General features: G+C 37.8%; 1 protein-coding gene across 1 annotated transcript in view; it reads left to right on the forward strand.

Annotated features, from left to right (window-relative positions):
- The window catches only part of CNTNAP4 (contactin associated protein family member 4), a 238,169-nt gene that overhangs the window by 164,648 nt on the left and 48,923 nt on the right, over positions 1-24,598 (forward strand). Inside the window, exons 11-15 of the mRNA XM_026495274.4 lie at positions 598-704; positions 3,581-3,700; positions 13,320-13,517; positions 17,610-17,766; positions 22,274-22,401. Coding sequence (XP_026351059.1) covers positions 598-704; positions 3,581-3,700; positions 13,320-13,517; positions 17,610-17,766; positions 22,274-22,401 — 710 coding nt within the window. The remainder of the gene's footprint in view (positions 1-597; positions 705-3,580; positions 3,701-13,319; positions 13,518-17,609; positions 17,767-22,273; positions 22,402-24,598) is intronic.

The raw sequence follows: 24,598 nt of genomic DNA on the forward strand, positions 1-24,598 counted from the left end.
ATTGCGTATGCCTGTATTTCTCTTGAAAAGTTAAAATATCCTGGGAGCCCTGTGAGTTCTATTCAGCACCCTGGAGCACCCTGACACACTGCTAGAAATTTGTGTGTCTATCCAATGCACCTTCAACATTCCTGGAGGTCTTCACTGTACTCAAAATACTCTACTGAATAAGGATGTCCCTCCCTCCTTCTTCCTTCTCTTCTCTCTTCTTTATTCCTTCTTCTTCTAAATATTCAGTGTAGGAAATCAGCATGATTACGTGTTGTTATTTTTTGTGAGCTATTGATATTTCTGGCAACATATTGAATTAGTGTTTTGTCACTTAGGGAAAAGAAAGGACTCTGATAGAGTAGGACATGTTGAAAATTAAGCAGTCACAACTACCTGAGAATTGGTTGAAATCTGATGAATTTATTGATCAAAGGTTTGGTTCTGTGATTAAACCACCTTAATGACAGACTGAATAACCACGAGTCATGTTAAATTTACCCTTTCCGTTACTGTGACATTCTTCTTGCACATGACCATGTATAATTGATCAACATTTTATGATCGCTCAAAATGAAAAGTAATGATTGCATCTACATCTTTTTGTAGGTGTTTGCCCAACTATTGTGAACACGGTGGTGAATGTTCCCAGTCCTGGAACACCTTTCACTGCAACTGTGCAAACACTGGTTACACAGGAGCTACCTGCCACAACTGTAAGCCAAACACACTTGCTGCTTCTTGCCTCTGTTCGGATTTCCTTGTTCCATTTCCCTTTCCATGGCTGTGTGCATATGTGTCCATGTACTGGAATTCACAACCCTGAATTTTACCATCCAGTTGCTTTCTAGTTTATTTAAAATCCATACCTCTTTTCAAGAAGTTGTCAATTAGCTTATAGAAATAGATAACATAAAACAGGATAGAAAAGAGTAGGAGAGCTGGCAAAGGGGAAATATGTATAGAAAACAAAAGACAGCTAAGGATAAACATAAACAATGCAGAATATGTAATCCTTCAATTGCCTGGCAACCTCATTAATGAGGATAATGAAATAAGAATGGCAGATAATGACGTTAATCATTAAATAGTTCATTTTATTGAGTATTTTCTAAATGACAGGCACTGATCTAGTATTTTATATGTCCCATCTCCTTGAATTCTGATGACCACCTTAGTAGGTGGGTACTAGTATTATCCCCAGTTTACTCATTAAGTAACAGAGAGAGATTAATTACCTCGCCTCAGCCTCCTTAAATAGTTGAGGCACAGTGAGGATGTGAACATTTGTAATTATGCTCCAGAGCCTGGGATCATAACCTTCCTATACTCCTCCTATATTATAAATCATGCAATTCTTCTGATGAAATGTTTGCATGTGTTGTAAGACACCTGTCATTTTGATGTCCAGTTTTTCAGTACGTATGATGGGGAGATCTAAACGCCCATTTTTCTTTCCCATTTTTTCATATCATTACTGACATTGCCAAGCAACCTAACTCCTACTACTATCTCCTGTAGCCTTGACTTCAGGCAAGGGTGTGACATGCAAAGTCATCAGACTCCCCATTCCTGTTCTCTTCACTGTGTGCTACTTTGCTAGTTGAGACCGGAATCCTGGGCTCCCAGCCCTGGACATTCTGTCAGGGACCCTCCCTCAGAAGGCCTGATACAGCACTGGCAAGGGCGTGAGCGGGAGGAGCTCCTGGTTTTACCCCTCATGCCTGTACCGCTGTAGCCAGAGTCATTCCTAGGGCATCGGTTTATCTGTTGGAGTGCCTCAGATTATTGTAAAGAATGCCCACTGCTGCTAAAGCCACATCTCACTGTAACTAGAAGCCAAGTTATTTGAGCCAGGTCACCCAGCTAGCTGTCTATTTTACTTTCTTATATCCTCCGTCATCCTAATTGTAGTAACTAACTCAAAACAAAAAGTTAATTGGATGTGTTTTAACTATTTATTTGTAATTGTTATCATTGACCGAATCTAAATATAAACACAAGCAACTCTGAGGAAAAAAATTGGATGATAAATAAGGTATTTTCATCTGTGGCCATAGTTCGAACTAACCGTAAAGTTAACTGAGTAGGTTCTTGAGCAGATCGTTCAAATGGAGCTGGAGGGTTTTGGCCAATAACCATTCTGAGAAATGGGGCCAGGATGACAAACCTGGTTATAGCGAAGCCTTCACTATCATTAGCATAAATAGAAGAAGGGGCAGAGATGAAGTCTTTAAAAGGTTTCATTAGAAAGTAATATGTTATAAACAGTCTTGTTATAAAGAGTCAAGCAATACACATAAAGCAAATGTACTCCTAATTACCATCATGCAATCACATGTCCTTTCCAAACCAGCCCTGACTCTCAAGTTGTGAGTCCATCCTGCCAACCTCTTTCAAAGAATTTATGAACATATATATGTGCATATAGAAGTGAATAAACTAAGCATTTTTACATGCCCATTTCACTGTACAAAATATAAATGTGATTCTAAAACAATCCATGCTTATATTTTTATCTATGTAATATAGAGTAGGAACAAAATAAAACCATCAGACTGTGGAGGAGTGGAGAAGTAAATTTGTATGATTATCTGAAATTTCTATAACACTGAACAAATTAGTTACTTTTTTTCCTATTGCCTAAAAATTCATTAATATAATTTTCAAAAATTTGGACTAGATCAAGGAAAGACATTCAGGGCATGACTTATTTCTCATTTCATAAAATAAAAAGCTTGATGGAAATTATCAGTGCATGTGACCAAGTGTTCAATGAGACGTGTGCCTCCTATACGGTTGTTAATATCAAACCTTGTACATGGCAAATGTATAATAGTATAATCAAAAACATCCAATTATGGATCAAAACACATTGAGACCACTTGAGGGCACATTTCATATAATTATTTCTTCTTCCAATTTTAATTATATTAAATTCTCATTACAGGGCATTAGAGAAAGTTTCTTTTATAAAATACTTTTAAAAATATTGATGAGGAACTTTGTCAGTCATAATTGTTTTTTCTAAAGATTTTATCTATAGATAATTTTATATGAGAAAGGAGAAGAGTTACAATATTATTTAAAATTTTTCTATTACATAATTATTGGATAAAAGCAGATTATTTAAGGAGATTATACTATTGTGTTTCAGGTGTGAGGTTATTACTAGGTGACACTATAGAATTAGAAATTCCAGAGTAGTGGTCGAAAGATCTATTTGGATGGATGTCCAAAATCGATGTTACATTATACTTATAAGTATTTTAACATTTATAACACATACCTTCTCTCTTGTTCTTTCACCTAATGTGAAAATAAATTTTTATTTTGACTATTTAATCTCGTATTCTGTTGACAAAAAGAAATGCCACAGAATTCAACCTCATTCTGCCTTTTTCTATGTACTTTCATCCATATTAATTTTTTTAAAAAATGAGTTTTGTTTTAAAGCATGTTTTACCTTTTCTCCTGGTCAGTAATATACATATTAAATTTCAAAACTTGGTGTATTTTGTGTCCAAATTAGAATTTAAGAGGTTCATTTTATACTATTCCATTTATGAGGATCCATTTTTTCTTCCTACAGCTATCTATGAGCAGTCATGTGAATCCTATAAGCACAGAGGGAATACTTCAGGGTTTTACTATATAGACTCAGATGGAAGTGGTCCCCTGGAACCCTTTCTTCTATATTGCAATATGACTGGTGAGTTAATCAACTTTCATTTAATAGTTAAATTTGCATGAATGCTTTTAAACACACAAATTTAAAAGGAAACCAGTAGAAAGTTGACCTACTTTGCAACTTGATTAACATGTATATTGTTCAGTGGAAGAACTTAACAAAAATCTTTTAAAAATTGTTTAATGGTAATGATTTAGAAATGTTTCATTATTTTCAATGAATCTGGAATCCGTGTAGAACATCTAATAATAAATATATCTTATTAAGTCCCCAAACAAAAAGGACAGACTATTTCTCTGAGACGACTGATACATGTGAAAGCTTTGAAAGATAATTACTTTTTAAATGTAGGTAAACATGACTTGTGTTCTTGAATTTTTTGCTCACATAAATTTAAATAGGAATTAATAGTCACAGAAAATGTATTTGATTAAATTCAACATCCATTCATGATAAAAGAGAAGGGGGAAACTCAATAAATTACCAATAGAAGGAAATTGCCTTACTTTGTTAAAGAGTAGTAACAAAAAAACTTATAGCACATATCACACTTTATGGTGAAATATTGAAAGCTTTACCCCTGTTACCAGCATTAACACAAGGATACCTGCTATTATCACTCTGTTCACCATTATATTGGAGGTCCTTGCCAATGCAGTAAAACAAGACACCTGTCATTTTGATGTCCAGTTTTTCAGTATGTATGATGGGGAGATCTAAACGCCCATTTTTCTTTCCCATTTTTTCATATCATTACTGACATTGCCAAGCAACCTAACTCCTACTGCTATCTCCTGTAGCCTTGACTTCAGGCAAGTGTGTGACATGCAAAGTCATCAGACTCCCCATTCCTGTTCTCTTCACTGTGTGCTACTTTGCTAGTTGAGACCGGAATCCTGGGCTCCCAGCCCTGGACATTCTGTCAGGGACCCTCCCTCAGAAGGCCTGATACAGCACTGGCAAGGGCGTGAGCGGGAGGAGCTCCTGGTTTTACCCCTCATGCCTGTACCGCTGTAGCCAGAGTCATTCAGTAAGTTACATCCAGTAACTTACATCCAGTAAGTACTGGAAGGGTAGAACTAAGATTCTCATTATTTGTCTGTGACCAGATTATCTATTGATTCTCATTATTTGTCTATGACTAGGTTATATATTAGTGTCTGTGTATATATATAGAGAGATAGATACAGATATATATCTACAGATAAACTATTAAAATTTAGGATGATCACTGGATATCAAATTAATATAAAAATTAACTTCATTTCATTTCTATATACCAAGCAAAATGAAGTTTTAGAAGATTTAATTTTCAATCACATAAAAAACCTCAAATACATAGTAATAAATCTAATGAAAGATATGCATGGCTTCTACATAGAAAAGTATAAAATGCTCATGAGATAAATCAAAATTCTAAACAAATGAGGAAATATAAAAATTCTATTGATTAGAAAACTCAGTATGGTGTAAATATCAATTCTTCCCATGTAGATATTGATTTGGTACAAGTCTTAATTAAAATCCCGGTGGGGTATTTGTTGATTGATGTAACTGTTTTGGTGAAAACTGGCAAGCACATTCTAAAATTTATCAGCAAATTTGAAGGGAATGGGAAATGCATTGGGAAATGCCCATCTAGGAGCAGACACACACACACACACACACACACACACACACACACACACCCATATACATGGATATATATAAGATATAGATCTATATGTATGCGTATATAATGTATGTCCATCTGTATGTCTGTAACAGGAGTAGAGACCTGCCTAGAGACCAGTTCAAGTAGTGTAAGAATCCATGCAAGATGGTGGTGGCTTGCACTGGATAATAGCAGTGTGGGCAGGGGAGGGAGGTTTGGCTTTCTCATTGAATACATGTGAGGTGTGAGAAAACAAAAGGATACAAAAATAGCACCATATTTTGGCTTGGGCAACTGGAGTAGTTGAATTGCCATTATTTGAGATGTGGTCAGAAAAGGTTTGAAGGGGAGGCGCCTGGGTGGCTCAGTCGGTTAAGCATCCAGCTCTTGATTTCAGCTCAGATCATGATCTCAGGGTTGTGAGATCAAGCCGAGTAGGCTCCTCACTGGGTTCAGCACTGGGCATGAAATCTGCTTAAGATTCTCTCTCTCCCTCTGCCTTTCCAAGAAAGAGAGAGAGAGAAAGGAGAAAGAAAGAAAGAAAGAAAGAAAGAAAGAAAGAAAGAAAGAAAGAAAGAAAGAAAGAAGGGAAGAGAGGGGAGGGAAGGGAAGAGAAGAAAGAAAAGAAAAAAGAAAAGAAAAGGTTTGAGGGGAAAGACCAGCATCTCAGTTTTACAGAGTTTGAGTTTGACATGTCTGTGACACATTCGAAGGAGATACTGAGAAGGCAGTTGAACATAGGAGCAAAACTTTCTTTGTATTAATGTGTAATTCTAAAAACTGGAGGATAGAGGTAAAACCATGGCAACAGATATTTAGGGAAATTAGAAAATTAGAATGTATCTCCAGAGATTTTTCATATAACACAACCAAGTGGTTTCCATTTGCTTTCACAACCGTTGAGGACGTTGCCTGTTTCAGTCTGTTTGAGCGGCTGCAGCAAGATAAGCACAGACTGGGTAGCTTACAAACAATAGAAATTTATTCCTTACAGTTTTAGAGGCTGGGGAGCCCAAGATCATGACTCCAGCGTCGTCCAGTGAGGGCCTCCTCTGAGCCACAGACTTCTTGTATCCTCATGTGTTGGAAGAGGCTCTGTGGGGTCTCTTTTATGAGGACTAATCCCATTCATGAGGCCTCCACCCTCATGACCTAATCACCTCCCCAAAGCACCCACTATTAATACCATTCATTATCTTGGAGGTTAGGTGACTCAACATATGAATGGGCGGCACAAACATTCAGAGCATAGCACTGCCCCACATAGCAAAGCAACCTCAGAAAGCTCGTGATTCCCATGTTTGTCCCCTCCTCAGAATTCCCCCTTCCACACAGTACAGATTCCCAGGCAGTGCCTTGAGTCAGGAGATTCGGACAAAATGGTTGGGGTGAGACAACAGGATCAATATTTTACAAATCTTCCCGGTTGGTTCTTAAGTGTACCCAGCTTGGAAAATTGCTGTTTTGGGCTGGTGGTTCTCCAACTTTACAAAACAGATTGCTCTCTTATGTGAGAATTAAACATCATAAGTTTGAAAATACTTCACAGAGAGGAAAGGAAGACTTTGCAAATGAAAAATAGGAGTTCAGATGTCAAGTAACTTTTTGATGTTTCCTGTTTGTCCGGCTTGGGTTGTAAGTGAGATTAACAATCTATCAGCGCAACCCTATCAATCCTGTCTTCCCACAAAGGCGTCCTGAAGTAGTCACATGCACATGCTTTAAAAAATTTGGATTTTATAACTCAGATACCTCTAGGTTGATAGATATCTCTACTCTTTAAAACTTTAAGAAACATAGTAGACACACACCACACCACACACACACACACACACACACACACACACACACACACACACAGTTCTCGTTATCCGTGATACTTACGTTCTGCAAAGCAACCACAGACACCGAATTAGCAAATATCGGACCATTGCTCCTAGGAGAAATGCAGTAAGATTAGGTTCCTGTGAACCTCTGGTCACACCGTTCGCTAACCAATCAATACATAACCTCATTTAACTTGTGTTTTGGGTTGAAGATATCTTATTTAGTACATACTGTTAATTCATCAACATTGAGTTCCAACCACCAGCACAATAACTCCCACCTCAGTGAAACGTATTCTAGTGCGTGTGTTTCCTTGTGAGGCATATCACAGCCTCCTTGTGCTTGGGATACTAGACAGCTCTTTGACATCACCCTTGGAGGCCATTTTAAGCAGTGAAATCATCAAGAAGAAGCACAGAAATGGAAAAAATATGGCACTGAAGAGACCACAAATAAGATACTTGTCACAGTATGAGAGCTGAAACAAGGAGAGAGGGCGTGGCCCGGTTCAGTTTTAGCTGGATACGGGTCTACTGGGCACCTCAAGCTTTTTGCTACTTTGTGCATGTCTGCAGATGTCCAAGAGCACCTTGATTTGGGGGGTACAAATAAATTGTAGTGAGTAGACGGTTCACAAGTAATGAGGACCTGCAAATAATGAGTATTGAGTATATACACATACACACGTACGATATCTTGCTGTGGAAGAATTACAAAATTTATAGGCCATGTGAACTTATATTATCTAAATGATAAGGCAATTATCAATTTCATTTTATTGAAGGAATTATTCCATTTCTATTAAATCAACATTTACCTCGTCATACTACTTTACCAGTTATGTGCCTTAGGTTAGTCTATGAAGTCTCATGTTAACTCTGTAACAACTCTAAGAGACATGAAGGAAATATGTACATACACACAGAGAGAGGCGAAAGGTGCTTCAGCAAAATTATCAGAAAGTATTGGTGCAAGAGAGGACATTCACAACATTTAAAGCCATTTGAAAAGCAAGCCATTGAGGGCAGAAACACACAGATAATCCAGTTAGGAGACAGCTAAGTGTCTTCAGAGGCCCTAGAATATTGAAATACATTCACACTAAAGTGACAATCCCAGAATGTAACAACCCAGTGAAGAATAATGTTACAGCTTGAAACATTTCCTATTGATCTGGTTTTGCAAATGAGGAGAGCAGGGAGGTTGGGTGAGGCAGGCTAAAGAATCATTAGGGAGAGATCAGGGACTAAAGCCTCTTTTCTCCCAGCCTGAACATTTTCCACTAGAAAAGGCTACATTCTATCAATGTCTCATTGCTTGTAGCCAATAACATATTCTCTAGTTATATAAATCAGGTATAATAATTATAAAAACAAGACAGGATGCTGAATCAGTAACTTGCAAATGTGTAACTTTAAAAAAATCCAGTTATGAGTCTAGAATTGGTGTCAAACAAATGATTCCACGTGGATTTAAATACCTTTAAGTGTTACAAGCTAAAAACTACAATGGAAACTTCTTTTTAATGGATAATTTCCCAAACTCTGTTAAAGATGGAAAATTCTTTCTAAACAGAGTATTGTAAATAGAATTTAAAAATAAGTAGTCAGGATAACATGAAACCCAGTGGCTATGCCTATAGAAATGTACACGGTTTTTTTCTTCTACACTAAATCCCACTGCTTTTTCTATAATGAAATGGTTTTATGTTCAAGATGTTTCTCATCATCACAATCGCATTGTCAGGGCAGTTGTTTCGGTGGGGAGTGATTGATGAGTGCTAGAACTTTGGCTCTCAGACTTTGGTGAAAATGCTAACTCCCTGGCTTAAACTCATTGTCCCACTGCACCGCCACCAAGATGCCTGGGTTGAGTTTTGCTGGAGGCCCGAGGCCTGGGTCTCCGCTCTCTGACCAAGCTCTCCGTCTGCTTCTGAGACAGGAGCTCCTGAGACCATCCCCTGGGAAGGCTGGAGAGTATGAGACTTATAACAACAAAATTATTTTTACCTTAGGGATTTTAACAATAAGGCCTTCTTGATAGCTCTGAGAGTTAATAACTAAGGGTCATTGTTCAGATGCAGCCTTGTTTCATCAAGCTTTGCTCCAGAATGCTGCCTGTTCTTCCCTCTCATCTCCCAGGCTTTCCTGAACACAGCACTTCCTACTTGACCTCCCAGCTTTTACTCACATCCATCACCCTTCTCTGTTAATCCTGAAGGAACAGTAGCTCTGCAACTGTGTTGCTTAAACAGCATGTTTTTTCTTTACCCTGTTATCATGCTAAAAATTAGCAGCCAGTGGAAGATAAATCAAGTTCTTAATTACTCAGGTGCTTTACATACAATCTATATATTAGAAATCTCTTCAGGGAGAAACACCACTAGACCCAAACTGCCTTTCAATTTTGAGTGTATTTATTAAATTTCATAGATTTTTCTGCCCATTACAGCTGTCTTTCCTGACTCATGTCCCTGTGCCTTTACTGCAACAACTAACCCTCTTTGCATTTGGGTAAAGGACAGTTTTCAAAAAAATAAGATCACGACTCTTACACAGATATAAAAATAAAAACTAAAAAACACATTTTAAAGATTTTGTCTAACACATTATTAGTGAGGAAGCTGGTAAGATGTTACAACCAGTTCAAAGGAGAATCCAAGCAACAGACATATCTGTACATCAGTGATATTGAAATTAATGTGCAAACGAAGAGGGACTGGCTTCTTCCGTAGTGGGTAGTGGAGGAGGGGAGTCCATCAAACCTCTACCGGGTGGAATTTGCTGATGTATGGACAATAGTTTCATGTTGTGAGGAAACAAAGCCTTGCTTGCTAAGCAAATAAGTGAGATAGATGATTGATAGATAGATAGATAGATAGATAGATAGATAATAGATAAATCTGGAAGCCTGTGTTAAAGGATCATTTTATATAAATATGTCTTGGAAGTTAGAGATAGTGACTTTCTCTGGAGAGATTAGAAGGTTTATCTCCCCCAGATGCATTTGCCTACATTCTAAAAGTGAAGAAAACCTATGGACTGGTGCCCTTCTCAGAGATCTGTTGCATACCAGAGCCAGAATTCCTTTCTCCGGCTGTGAAGGGGAGAGAAGATGTGCCAGCCATCCCCTCTAACCAATAAGTCTCATAATTTGGAGGTTTCCTGTCTCTCTTTTTTTAAAGATTTTATTTATTTGAGAGAGAGAGCGTGCATAAGTGGTGGGGAGGGGGAGAGGGAGAGAGAGAAGCCTCCATGCCGAAGGCAGGTGCTTAACCAACTGAGCCACCAGGCGCCTCGGGGGTGCCCTCTCTGGTGGTACAACCCCAGCGTGCACAGGTGCAACTGGCACTTCTGTATTGGCCCCTGGGAAACTGGGCCATAGAGAACAGATGCTGCTAGGATTTTCTGTGAGCAAATGGTCCCTGATCCAGGGACTCCCGTGTCTGATAGCATAGCTCTCAATCATCCATCTGTCTACAGCTAGATCTGTCTGTATAGATATAGATAAATGGATATAATTCAGATAGGAGGCAAGATAATTGGTAAACTTGCAAGTAGGATAACATCTCATACCCTTCATAGTTTCAGACTTATTAGTTTACAAACCCATTTATAATTTACAAAGTTCTAAAACAGCTGTAGGCACTGAAAGTCTCACAGCACTGTAGAATTCAGGGGATCAGTACTCAGTCTAGATGACACATTGTTTTTATTCATTCATTTATTCCCTCATTTCTTTAATGTCTTCTGCATGTTGTGCCAAGCCCCTGTGCTGGGTGCTACACAATGTGGGTAGCAAATCAGAAACTATCACTCTTCTCCTAGAGCCTACACACTAGTGAGAAGACCCACAGAATAAATCACAAAATACTGAATTACAAATTTTAAGAAAGTCTGTGTCCTTTACAGTTGCAATTTCTAAACATCAGGTAATGCAATCATGTCTGAAAAAGCAGAAAAGAGGCCCTGGGTTAACAATTTTGAGAGATTCCCCTATTAGCAAAGCACATGAGATCTGGAGCATGGCTGCTGGGCACTCATTTCCAGTGTTCATAACCTGTTGTGATGATTCCATTGTCTCTGCTGTGCCCTGGAAATCTAGATAATCTCACAAATGCAGCATCTGTTTAACTTCATATTTTGTAGCACTTTTTATTAGGAAATGAAATCACTTACAGAAACTACCATAATACTGAGATTTTAGGATTTCAAAAGGAAAAACATTTCTATGTGCTGTCCTTTAAGGGTTGTCGGGACGGGCCTTGGATTAAATTTACCACACCTTAAAAGAGCTTTAGAATCAGGTGTTAATTGTGACCCAGTGGATTCTAACTGCTAGGGAGGGCCCTCTCAGTGTGACCCGAAAAGCAAAGAGACAAAGGCCTCAAGCAGGTATATTGTCCTGCTCCTTCGGCTGCTATTCAGCCAGAGTCGAGCTTCCTCATGCAGGCCATTGATTTACCACAGGGAAAGAAGAATGTTCTGTTGAACAATAAAAGCAGAGTCCAGTGGAAGTGAGGCTAACAGATTCTCCTGGTTAATAATCCTAAACTTGAATACCCAGCGTTGAATTGGCTAACATCAGAAAATTTCAGACCTACAATATCGTCTCCTGTATTCTGCCACTTTATTTTCCGAAATTTGGAAATGGAGGCTCAGATTTTACCTGACTTCCCTTAAGCTCACATTCCACTCCGAATCCGCAACGCAAATATCCTGATGGTCTCTATACCATATCACTGTCTGGCCATCCATAACTAATGCCATTAGCTTACATATCATGTCCTCTTGAAGGAAATGAATTTACCAGTAAAGCTCTACGGTGAGCCGAAATGCAAGACAGCAATAAAAGTAACAGCTATTGTTTCCAGAAAAAAAAATAACGATGTGCACATGGAAGGCAATAAGGCTGTCAAAGTTGTCTCCTGTCTTATTTAGCAGACCTCTCTCTTCGAAATTCTGGTGACCTGGAGAGGGGTGGGAGTGAAATTTCTAATCTCGTTTTGATTTGCCGACCCATATGAATGTGTTAGCTAAAAAGAGGGGAGGAAATTCTACCTCCTGTTTTCCTCCAATTTGGAATAGTCCTCTGTAATACAGAAGAGTTATGTGACTTAACAGCGTATATATAGCAGGGTTTTGACAACTTCCAATCTGTTTCTTACCTATTAAATCAGAGGCCTTTTGATTAATCTGTTCATGCGCCTGCATCTATCACAGTAAATATAATGTGAAGTCAATTTCTGGGGAAGTTGAAGGCTAGATACAATATGTCTATCTTCTGTTACAAGCATTGTAGGATTTTTATTTCATTTAATAATTTTGGTAATCATTCTGATGGTAATGTTTACTGACATTCAGGTGTCAATGGCGATTACTCTAGTAAGTACTCAGACGTACTTTATTTTTTGTGTTAGTTGAGTTGCTGCTGTTGTGTCAGATGTGTTCAGCTCAAGGGAGTAACTTCCTGTGGCCCTGCATAACGATGCACGTCACACAATACCAAAATGAATATTTAAAATTCGACTTAAAAAGAAATTGATGTGCACTCATAATTAAATGTTGTCTGAAGAGAGAGATATATAGGCCAAAAAAATTGGACTTTCCTTTTGCTGGTAACAGGAATGATTTTTAAGAGTTAGAAAAGTCATTGCTTACATTATGTAATTTAAAATATTTTAGAAATTCAGAGATACACCTTTTTTTCACATTGTAACATCTCTGAATTCAGGGTGTGTCAATAATCAACAATGCTTTATAATAGGCCACTTTTTTTCTTTTCTGAAATAAAATAAAATCATGATCTATCTTTAAAAAGTAGAATATTGAATTCGATGAAATGAAACGTGTCACAAATTTTAATAATTTGTTTTCTTAAAATTTTTCACCATAAACATCTTCTGGTTAAATTATCTACAACAATAAACTAAAATCACTGCAAATGCATGGCAATCGTACAAACTTCAGGGGAAAGAATCACTTTACTATAATTTTAAAAATTTTAAGAATCCATTTGTGTTGATTCTACCTCTCAGAGAGGTTTGATGACTAGAGAAATTTGACTCAGATAAAAGGTGATTTTGATTTTCTTTATTTATTTTAACTTTTGCAGACTAGTGATGGTCTCCTCTCTTTCTTCCCCATTTCTGCATACAAGAAACTGCGTGGACCGTCATACAGCACAATGGCTCTGACTTAACAAGAGTCAGAAACACTAACCCAGAGAACCCATACGCTGGGTTTTTCGAGTATGTGGCCAGCATGGAGCAGCTCCAGGCCACAATTAACCTTGCGGAGCACTGTGAGCAGGAGCTTACCTACTACTGCAAGAAGTCACGACTTGTCAATAAACAAGGTAAGGAAACTGAGGCATCCGTCCCGCAGCGTGCATTGCGCCGTGCACTTGACCTCACCAGCTCCCGTGGATTTTGATGATGCCAGGGCGGTGGCATATAGCCACTGAGAGTGTATGCCCCCTGTACGCTTAGCAAACATGTCACAGTCTGGAAGTCACAGCAATGCTTTTGCCCGAAGAAAAGAACAAGGTCAGTTTACTCTGAGCTTTGTTCAAAGCCTTGATTGCCTTCGGAGTCTCTACCTGGCCTTCATCAGAAAACTCTACAGAAAAGGGCTTCATTCTGGTCCTCGATGAATGAATGCTCAGTGTTTGTCCCTTATAAAGGGCAAGTGACATATTTGGTTTGTTCTATCATGCAAAAGAGCTAATGAAAATATGACTGACTTTTCTGAAAGTGACTATTCTGTGGGACTCTTTTTCATGGATTGTTGGCAGTTAGCCTCTGGGTAAAATTGTAAATTAGAATAGGCTGCCGGAAACAGTTTATTCAGCAGTTTAAGTAGGAATCAGAAAACCTCTTTTAAGTCTTTCTTTTATTCTACTTCTGATAGCTCTTAAATTCTGTTTTTGGTTTTGTTTTCCCTTTAGGACATCTCATTATGTGACAATATCTTGGGTCCCACGGGTTCTGCCTTAGTGACTCTCTTGAATTGTTGCGGGAGCTTTCCAGCTGGCCTCCCGTAGGCATCTCTCCGTACCTTCCTCCCATCCAGTATGCACTCTGAAATATTAGTCTTTATGACAGGAATTAACCTCTAAGAAACACTGCTTCATGACATTTTTCTGCTTACGAAGCTCCAGTACCTTCCTCTTCGCTGTCTGTCTGTCCAAAGCAGACTCTTCTATCTGGATATCAGAAGTGCATATTCTGGACCCACCCTGCTTATGGCAGTTTCATGCCACTCCCCAACACACTGTTTTCTAGCAGCAATATCAAGGTATAGTTTTCCTTAGAAATTAGAGAAGATTCTAAGACATCTGCACAATAAAGCCACTTGGTGAATGTTTACCCCTATTTGTTATCTTAAGAGAGGTCTGGATAGCATGACAAGAATTTTAAAAGACATACATTGCATGTGTGGAAATCATATGTCGTGTGGATCAAGCAGAAAGATTTTGAACTCTTGGGATGACATTTGAACCTGTCGTCCTAGTTAAGCACCTCTTCTCCTTACTCTCCACCATGCAGTACAACCAGATTATTCTCTCCCTTTTGCCTGGCTTCATACCCCCTCCTCCTGCTTTTCTTCCTCTTTCTTCTATTTCAGAAGTCCTCATTTGGCCTTTTACCCCCACCAACCCTTCCCATCTTGCTGGTCTCCCTTCGAATCTTATCCCCCTGAAACCTCGATCCCATTTTTGAATGACCATCAGATAGTTATAGAGCAAAGAGCATAGGCTTTAAAAGCAGGGAGAGATGTAAGTTCAAATTCCAGGGTTGTCACTAAGTAGAGAGCTTGGATAGATGAGTCTTTATCAGCCTTGCTTTCTTTTCCAGGACACAGGGCCAGTAATGGGGTGTGGCAGTGACTAGATGGCATAACACAACACATATAAAGTGCCTGAAGTGAGCTGCTCTCTTCCCAGCTCTCTGGTGCATCACGGTTATAGTTAACATAGCAGTTTAGTATGCAACTGATTGTTCAATTGTTCATTGTTGCTAAGTATTGATCTTGGAATCTAAAAACATAGGTAAACAAATATGGAATTGTAGTCTAAGAAGAATGAGACCTTAATTATAGAAGGATAAATGAATGGGATGCAACAAAATGAATGGAATTGCTTAACTAGAAAAGAAAGACAAAAGGGAAGACAAACATCAAAGTCACAAATGAGCCAAACTCTGAAAGAACCAGAAAACAAAATCCTCACAGGGTGAGTGAGCAAGCACCACACAAAGAGGACAATATGGAGTGTGAAGGAGCCCCTACCTTCATGGCCAGTGGTGCCCATATATCTTTTGCTTAGACTCCCCAGGTGTTTCAGCCAAGCTTGAGAGCCACTAGTAAGGAAAATAACTTTTAGAAAAGGCCATTGAACAAGGGATGATGGTAATTGTTAAATACACAGATTTTTCTCAGGTCCATCACGCTAGAATTCATGTAGAATGAACTTGAGTTGGAAAAGAGAGCAATTTGGATTTTGAGTTCACAATAAGAAATACATGGAGAAGAACAGGAAGGAGGTGTCAGACAAGTTAAATTTACAGTTTCAGGTCTTGAAGATACCGAAGTTTTAAGTAATAATGGTACCATTATTGTGGATGAATAAGGTGGGATGTGTATGTAAATATATTTTCAGCAAGCTGTGGAGCTGTGACGCAGCCCCTTGAAAAGATGGCCAGTGTGGATACTCAAGTCATTTGGGATTTTAACTACAGGAAGTGGGATGTCTGACCATGATCACCAATATTTTATAATTTTAATTTTTTAAAAAGATTTTATTTATTTATTTGAGAGAGAGCACAAGCAGGGGGGAGCAGCAGGCAGAGAGAGAGAGGGAGAAGCAGGCTCCCCATTGAGCAGGGAGCCCGATGCAGGGCTCGATCCCAGAGCCCTGGGATCATGACCTGAGCTGAAGGCAGAGGCTTAACTGACTGAGCCACCCAAGCGCCACTTATAATTTTAATTTTTAACTTAAAAAAATTCTCATGATTTTCTTCATTCTTTCTTATACTTATTTAAATTCTTTAGGACACTTCAGAAAGTCTTAAAGGGAACCAAATGTACTTGGTACCTTTAAAACATTCAGTGCTTTCTACTTTATAGGGGAGATTGGAAATTTAAAGGTGACAGTATTATCCAACATTTAGGAATGATTTATTTTCTTTTTAATCTATGAACACATAATGTTTTAAACAATATATTGAAAAAGATATATTTAATGTTTCAAGGTGGTTTCACCTTCTGTTGATGAGTTAATCCTGCAATTAAAAAAAAAAGATGAAAAATCTTGATTTTAATATCTTTGTCCACACACAAACTTCTAATTAAGTCGAGTTTTTTGGAATGATATAGGCTGGTACGTATAGTAACATTGGGAGAAAGGTTGTTGCCATTACTAGAGGTTTGATCTAATAGTGGGTTGTTAGAAGCATTGGCATTCTTAGGTAAGGGAGAAATTAGTACAAGTCCCAGATTTTCAGTAGGGCTCATGGCAATAATTTAAAACTTTTGAAAGTCAACGGAAAAATGATCTAACACCTTTGAGGAGCTGAGTGATTTGATGTCACACTCTTCTCATGCCCTGATTCTCAAATGACTATGATTTTTCCTCTCTACCTATTGTTTTTTTCGAAGACAGATGGCCTGCATTCCTCACCTGAATGTTCTGTCTGTTCTATGCTCTAGCTCTTTGGCATCATGTTCAGTCGTAACTCTGAGAAGGAGCTGGAAGCTGAACATTCATCATAGAAAGAAATGCATTTGGCTAAGGGAAATTTTGTTTTTGAGTGTAGTGTTTGCTTCAGGCATAAAGATCTTTCAGTGTTATTTCTGTAGTCTCCAAATAAATAGCCAAGCCATTAAATGGAAGAAAAAAATACATACTTCCAAATAGATCTTAAATCATAACAAGGGAGTGCCATACCGTGCCTGATGTTTAATAAACAGCTAATATGTTTTTAGCCAATAAATATATTGGGATAAATCACTGACTTTCCATAACATTCCATAATGTTTTAATGGGCATTTCATGATCTCAAATCAAGTTTGTTCCTGATATGTTAATTATTATGGCTTATACTTTGATGTCTTCTTGTTTCAAAAAATTATTTTTAAAGAAATTACATTTGTGAACTGCTCTCAAAACATTTTTAAGTACCATGCCTGAACTAAATAGTAACTGTTGATTTCTTTCCTACTTAAAGAAAAATACATTGACCATTTAAGCCTAAATAATAAAATATTTTTTTAAAAGCTTTCTTAAGGCAATGCCATCAGTAGCCATGTTTGGAATATCACTGCATGAAATCAGTCTTTCTTTTCCTCCTCTTACTCTTTAGAATGATTTAGGAAGGAAGGGAACGGCCTGGGCTGGAAGGCTATGGGGTATAGAGCAGATGTCACCTTTCTCACATTTGTCTTTCAGATGGAAGCCCTCTGAGTTGGTGGGTTGGAAGAACCAATGAAACACAAACATACTGGGGAGGTTCTTTGCCTGATCCTCAAAAATGTACTTGTGGCTTAGAAGGGAACTGCATTGATTCTCAGTATTACTGCAACTGCGATGCTGACCGGAATGAATGGTGATTTCCATATGATTTTCTTATGCAAGATAAAGTTTATTTTTAAAAATGACTCGCTAGGAGCATATAGTGTAGGGAGGCGGATACTGAACAAATTAGTACAGTGAAGAAATTAGATAAAGGTGTGTTTTGATGAAATCTGTTACAATCAATCTGAATCCTAAATGTTAAGACCAGTATTTTTTTATTTGAAATTTTTGGTAGTGGACAATAAATCATTACATTTTATTTTTGTAATAGGATGAAATAGAGGCATCTGTTTCATGTTTCCTCTTCATTGTAAGTCAATCATTATTCTCTTTAAAATTAAATGTAATTAAGAATTCTATTATTCTCAAAATATACTTACAGGCATTAATTACAAAAGCACATTTCTTCATTAATCTGCCTATAAAACCTTTAAAGAGGTAAACTTAGAATTTCTCACGATTATTTGAACATGTAGCTCTTTAATTTTTTTAAGGACAAACCATGCTGCAAAGAACTAATATTCTATTTATTATATCTTGAAAAAGGAAATCTAAAACATTTAGGGATTTGAAAACTGAGCCTGAAATATTCCTTTAAGTAGAAGAGAAGTCTTATGTATATATTTGCCTTTGAAAATTTTTTAAAAAAAGATATATTTGAGACTAGAGTTGAAATGTACATTGATTTTATTTATTCGTGAAGTGAAATGTTTTTCAATTTTCCTATTCACATTTCAGCATACCATATGCATATCTTACATCTCTAAGCAACTGGATCTGTACATAAGAGTTATTTTTAAAAATACTAATAGTTTGGCTGCAAAAATCATTGATTTGATTACAGAATGTACATTAATTTCAGAAACACAGTCTGTTGTTAAATGAGCTCACATTTTGAATTATGTGTTACTGTATGTATTTATTTGGCAAACATCAAGGGTATATTATATTAAAAACCAGATTCTTTCAGAATACCCTAAAAGGAGGTATCTACATGGAGTCATGTTTATACTTTTAGTGTTACATATTTGGTATGAAGAATATTCTCTTACTTGCTCAAGCTCCAATTTTTCAGAATATCTACATCCTTTGGAAGGCACTCTTTTTCTTACTGCCTTCACACACACACACACACACACACACACACACAAAATGCCTATACAATAATAGTGTATTTTAAAATGCAAATAAAATGCTAATAGCAATGCTTAACTGGAAAAAAAATTAACCTAATCACCAAGAATTCTCCAGTGCCTCTATAACATATTATTCATCAAAAATAATTTTTAAAGGGAAGATTTTGAAACTTCTCATATTAAATTCTGTTCATGGTAAAGTAGCTTGCATAGAGCTAACCTTCCTCAGATACATTTATAATTCCAGGAAATATATGTATAAAAACACCTACTTGAAAAAAGTGGGGAACAACCAAACGTAGGCAGAAACTGCCAGGGTTGGGAGAGCTGGACCCTTGAAAGGAGGGAATCCAAGTGAATGAGATAGATGCTTGCATGCCTTTTCCCATGAGGGAGCTGACCAGACCACATGCCATGAAAGTGGTTAGGACTCTAAGGGGATACTAGATTTTTTTTGGCTTGAGGTATCAAAGGACAGAGTTTGGGGCTGCCAAAATGACTGAAAATTGAGGAGGGAGTAGAAGTCCAGAAAGAAGAAAGCTACCTGGGCAGAGTTCACTCTGTCAGCTCCACTCAGATCCCTGGCTGCCCTGCACTGCACATGCACAGGGGAGATCTCTAGGAATCACGCAGACAGTGACAGCTGGAAAACTGAACAAGCTCTAGAGACATTTCAGTGGCAACTACTAGAGGAGAGACAGAATTTGGAGTTTAAGTCTCATTAATTGAGACGGGCTTGCTTTCCATAGAAATGACAGAAGGTTCGTGTCTTCACAGCAAAGACTGTGTTCCAAAACTGAATATGATTGATAACTAAGAAGAAAACTGATGCCGGCCCACCTAAGATGATATAAAACCAAACCGCCACAATTTTTTGTGATAAGATTGTGATTTAGCTGTCTGGGGGGGAAAAAAAGGAAGTCTTCAGAGAATGATAACAGAATCCAGATCTCTATAGCGTATCACCAATAATATTCAAAACATTATAATAATTGTTACATATTCCAAAAAAGTGTAAATTTGATCCAAAGTCAAGAAAAATAGTAGTAGTTATTAGAAATAGACCCTGATGTTTGATTAGTAGGCAAAAACTTTAAAGCAGCTATTATAAACATGCCTGAAGACTTAAAAGTAAAAATAACCACAACAAGTGAAGAGAGGGCATACCAAGCAGATAAATGAGAACTGTATTCAAGAAGCAAATAAATTTTGGAATAGGAAAGCACAACATCTGAAGTGAAAACTTCACTGGAAGGACTTGAATATAAGATCTAGCAGAAGAAATATTCAATCAACCTGAACACAACTTAATTGAAATCGTTTAATCTGAAGAACATGGTGGGTGGTGTGGAAGGGAAATTGGAAAAATTGACAGAAACTCTGTGGATTGTGAGAAAATATCAGTGATTTAACAGGCAAGAAATTGGAGTCCCTGAAGGATAAAAAATAAAACAAGGCAAAAACTATTTGAAAAAACAATGACTGGAAATTTCTCAAATTTGTTTAATAAACGTCTGTGGTAGCACGTCTCCAAGATGGCGCTCCATGAGCCGCACTGCCTGTTATTCACACCATTGTGAAATTTCCTCCCTGTGTCGGCTGCACCTTGTGACGTGCTTCAAATAAATAGAATATGATAAAAGGGATGGGAGTCACTTCTGAGATTAGGTTATAAAAGACTGTGACTTCTGTTTTCCTTGCAACTCTTTCTCTGACTCTTGTTTTGATAAAGCAATCTGCCATGTTGTGAGCTGTCCTAGGGAGAGGCCCAGGTGGCAAGGAATTGAGGGTGACCATCAGCCAACTGCCAGTGAACAGCTAAGGCCCTCAGTCCATCCACTGGCAAGGAACAGACTACTGCCAACAACCGACCACTGGAGCGAGCTTGGAAGCAGATCCTTCCCCTGTCAAGCACTGAGATGACGGCAGTTGTTGCCAACACTTGGGTTGTAGCCTGGGAGGGGCTCTGAGCCAGAGCATCCTGTTAAGCTATGCCCAGATTCTTGACACACAGAAACTATAGATCATAGATGTTGTTTTAAGTCACTGAGTTGTAGGAGAATTTGTTTTGCCATAGTAGATATATAATATAACATCAATGTACAGATTCCAGAAATTCAGAGGATCTGAAGCAGAATGAAAACAGAAAAAAGCACACCTTAGCTTATTATTCAAAAAAAAAAAATGATCAAGATAAATATTTTAAAAGCAGCCAGGTTGGATAGATCTGGTGGAATACATTCCATGCAGGGGAACAAAGATACAAATGAAGGCTGACTTCTCATCAGAAGCACAGGTCAGAAGACAATGGAGTAATATCTTCACTGCACTGAAAGAGAAAACAATGTCAACCTAGAATTCTATATGAGACAAATAGATATTTCAGAAATGAAGGTAAAATAAAGTCCTTTTCAAATTAAACAAATGCTGAACTTGTTACCAACTGAACTGCACTGTATGAAATACTAACAGAAATTCTGTAGTCTAGAGAGAAATAATGCCAGATGAAAACTCAGATCTTTAGGAAGGAATGAAGAACACTGGAAATTATGAATATGTCAATAAATAGAAAAGGGTTTAAATTCTTTTTTTAAATTAAAAAATAAATTAAAATTTACCGTTTAACTGTATTATTACATCTATGACATCTAGATTTAAAATATATGGCGGCAGTAACACAAGGAGCAGGTATGTGTTGAGGGGGAATGTGGGGGGGTAAGGATAGTATCCTATAGTAAGCTTCTAACATTTTATATTGAGCAATATAACACAAAATCTAACTAAGGTGGATGAATTAAAAATGCATTATAAGGATCTGAAGCAAACATTAAAATACTATAAACAGACATATAGCTAAAAAGTGAATAAAAAATAAAATTGAATACAAAGAAATATGGAGTAAACCAAGAGAGGTAGGAGAGAGGGAGCAGAAATACAAAAAATCCTATGGGAAAAAATAGAAACAAATACCAATTTGGTAGATCTAAAAACACAATATCAGTCATTACACTAAATGTAATTAACCATTTATTTATGTATTTATTTTCTATGCCTTTTTTGTTATTGAATTATAATTGATGTACAATATTATATTACCTTCAGGTGTACAACATAGTGATTCAGTACTTTCATACATTATGAAATGATCATCTTGCTATAACCATTCCACTTAAAACATAGAAAATGGTCAACTGAATTTCGAAATCACCAACTATAGTCAATCTGCAAGAGACATTAAAATGTGGCCATATTTTCACTCAAATGAGCGATTTGATCCTTTCTCTTTTGCATGCGCAAACTTAGAATATCTTGGCTTTGAAATGCAATAAGGACTATTGTTTGTTTTATAATTATGTTAATCAGAATAATTTTAAGAATTTTGTTCTTGTTACTATTTTTTAGGACCAATGACACTGGATTCCTTTCTTATAAGGAACATCTGCCGGTGAGGAAGATAGTGGTTACAGACACAGGCCGACCGCACTCAGAAGCAGCTTATAAACTGGGACCTCTGCTCTGCCGGGGAGACAGTAAGTGGTGGCAGTGGGCTGTAAACATGGCTGAGGAAGAATCATGCTCCTACCACATAATAATTAATCACACTTCTGTTGTGAAAACGCATGAGCAGTGCCTGGAGTAATTCTTCCAGTCAGTGAACAAATAACGTACCATTATAAAGTCCAAAGCCCTGTAATAAATACTTGGTGGCAAGCTTTGTTCAGATTCTAAGAGAAAGAAATCACTAAGCATCTCGATTTGATTGGTTTATAAACATATTTCAGCATTCCTAGATTTCTACACGCCATTATCCAACTAGGAAAACCTCGGTGCTGCATAAAATTGTGAAGAATGGGAGTTTTCTACTGTTGGGCCTGTGGTGAAATTAGAGCATCAGTAGAATCAAATGCCAGTTTTATCAAACATATTTCAACTTTTAATCTCATTTTTTTTCCAGTTTGTGTGTCTTGTTTACTCTAAATCAATGGGACATACTGTTTTGTATATTCAGTGTATTAACACTCTAAACCAGAATTTTAAGATTCAAATATAGTTTTACAGAAAATATTTATTTTCAGCAGGGAATGAAATGAGCATATGTATCCAAACATATGGAGACAGATGCCTTAATTATTTATGCTTTTAGTTATTTCCAGGCCTTAAAATGGAAATGGGAGAAACATTTATTTACGTGAAAAGTGTACCCTACAATAAAATTTTATTCTAGGGGCTCAATATAGGAGATGATCTAACAATGCAGTGGATTTATGGAGATACATAGCAGAAGTTGCTTAGTTAAAAAGCAAAGATGATACTGGCCTATAAAAATTTATATAGACTTGTAAAAAACCGTCTGCCATTATACCTACCATCCCTAAACTTCCCATTCTGCCAGTAGACCTCACACAGTCACGTGAAGATGACATAGGATATTGCATGGAGAGAAAAATTATGTGCAAAGAGATGAGGTTGTAAACTTAGGATGCATCCAGGGGAGTACAATGATTTTGTGACTATAGAGAATTGTTCTTTACGTCACATGCAGTTTTCACTGCTGGCTCTTAACCTGTCAGGGGCCCAGGCTGGCTTCCTTCCTCCCCCTGATTCCATTTGCCACCGTCACGGGGGAAGTATCTGCTTTGACTGAGGTCGCTGCCACCGGCCCTTAGGGCTTCTTTCTTCCAGACTTCCTGCCGTGAACTTGAGCATACAGCACCTTGTCACTTAACCCAGTGAATCTCCATGCAAGGCAGTTTTCCCCCTCAGGGACATTTGGCAATATCCGGAGACGTGTTAGGCTGTCACAATTGTTGGGGGGTCGAATGCTACCAGCATCTAGAGGGAGAGGTGAGGAACGTTGCTAAATATCCTACCATGTGCAAGACAGCCTGTCCTCAACAAAGAATGATCTGGTCCAAAATGTCAAAGTGCTGAGGCTGAGAAACCAGAACGTTAAACTTTTGGGACCATGGGGATGCAGAGGTATATGCCTTTACAAATAGTTTAAGTATTTAGAGACCTGCTAAATAATTTCTGAGTTATTAATGAAACAGTACTTGAAAGTTTCCTTGGCCTTGTCTTATATATCTATTTTAGGCTTAAGGCTCATCCTCACATGACATCATAGGACTGTTTTCTGCGTGGAGGGCTCTTTCTTATTCTGTCAGTCAGAAGAGCAATGGTTACAGAACAATGAATGCCCCCTTTTCTCTGTATGGGAAATCTACACCCCTGAAGGTGCAGTGCCCTAGGCACATTGCTTTTTCTTTCCAACTGAGATAGACTGGGTGGCTGTGGGGCTTCTAGATGTGGAATCGCGCACAGTGGGCCTTCTAAGCAGAGGAAAGTTATGTGGACACTCTCCTGAGGGAACTAGGACCTGAGCATTGAATGATTTAAGGCTGAGAAATAGCCTGATCTTCATGATCCAACTGAAAGCATGAAGACCAGTTTTAAAATCTAAAGATCAGCAAAGTGACCTTTGATGTAAGACAAAGAAAAATGATAAGGGCTTGAACCACACAGTAGCATGAGGCTTAAGGAAGGGACTCACATCAAGAGGGAAATTCAGCATGATCTGGAGGGGACTTGAGGTTGCACGAGTGTGAGGATGATCTCTGGCTTTCTGGTCTAAATAAAGTCGCTTAGGATCACTCATTGAAATAGGCAGGATGTTAGTACCCTTCACCGAGACAAAGGAACTTTTCGATGTTCTTTGACGGAAAAATG

Source organism: Ursus arctos, unplaced genomic scaffold (assembly GCF_023065955.2).
Source record: "Ursus arctos isolate Adak ecotype North America unplaced genomic scaffold, UrsArc2.0 scaffold_19, whole genome shotgun sequence".
NCBI lineage: Eukaryota > Metazoa > Chordata > Mammalia > Carnivora > Ursidae > Ursus > Ursus arctos.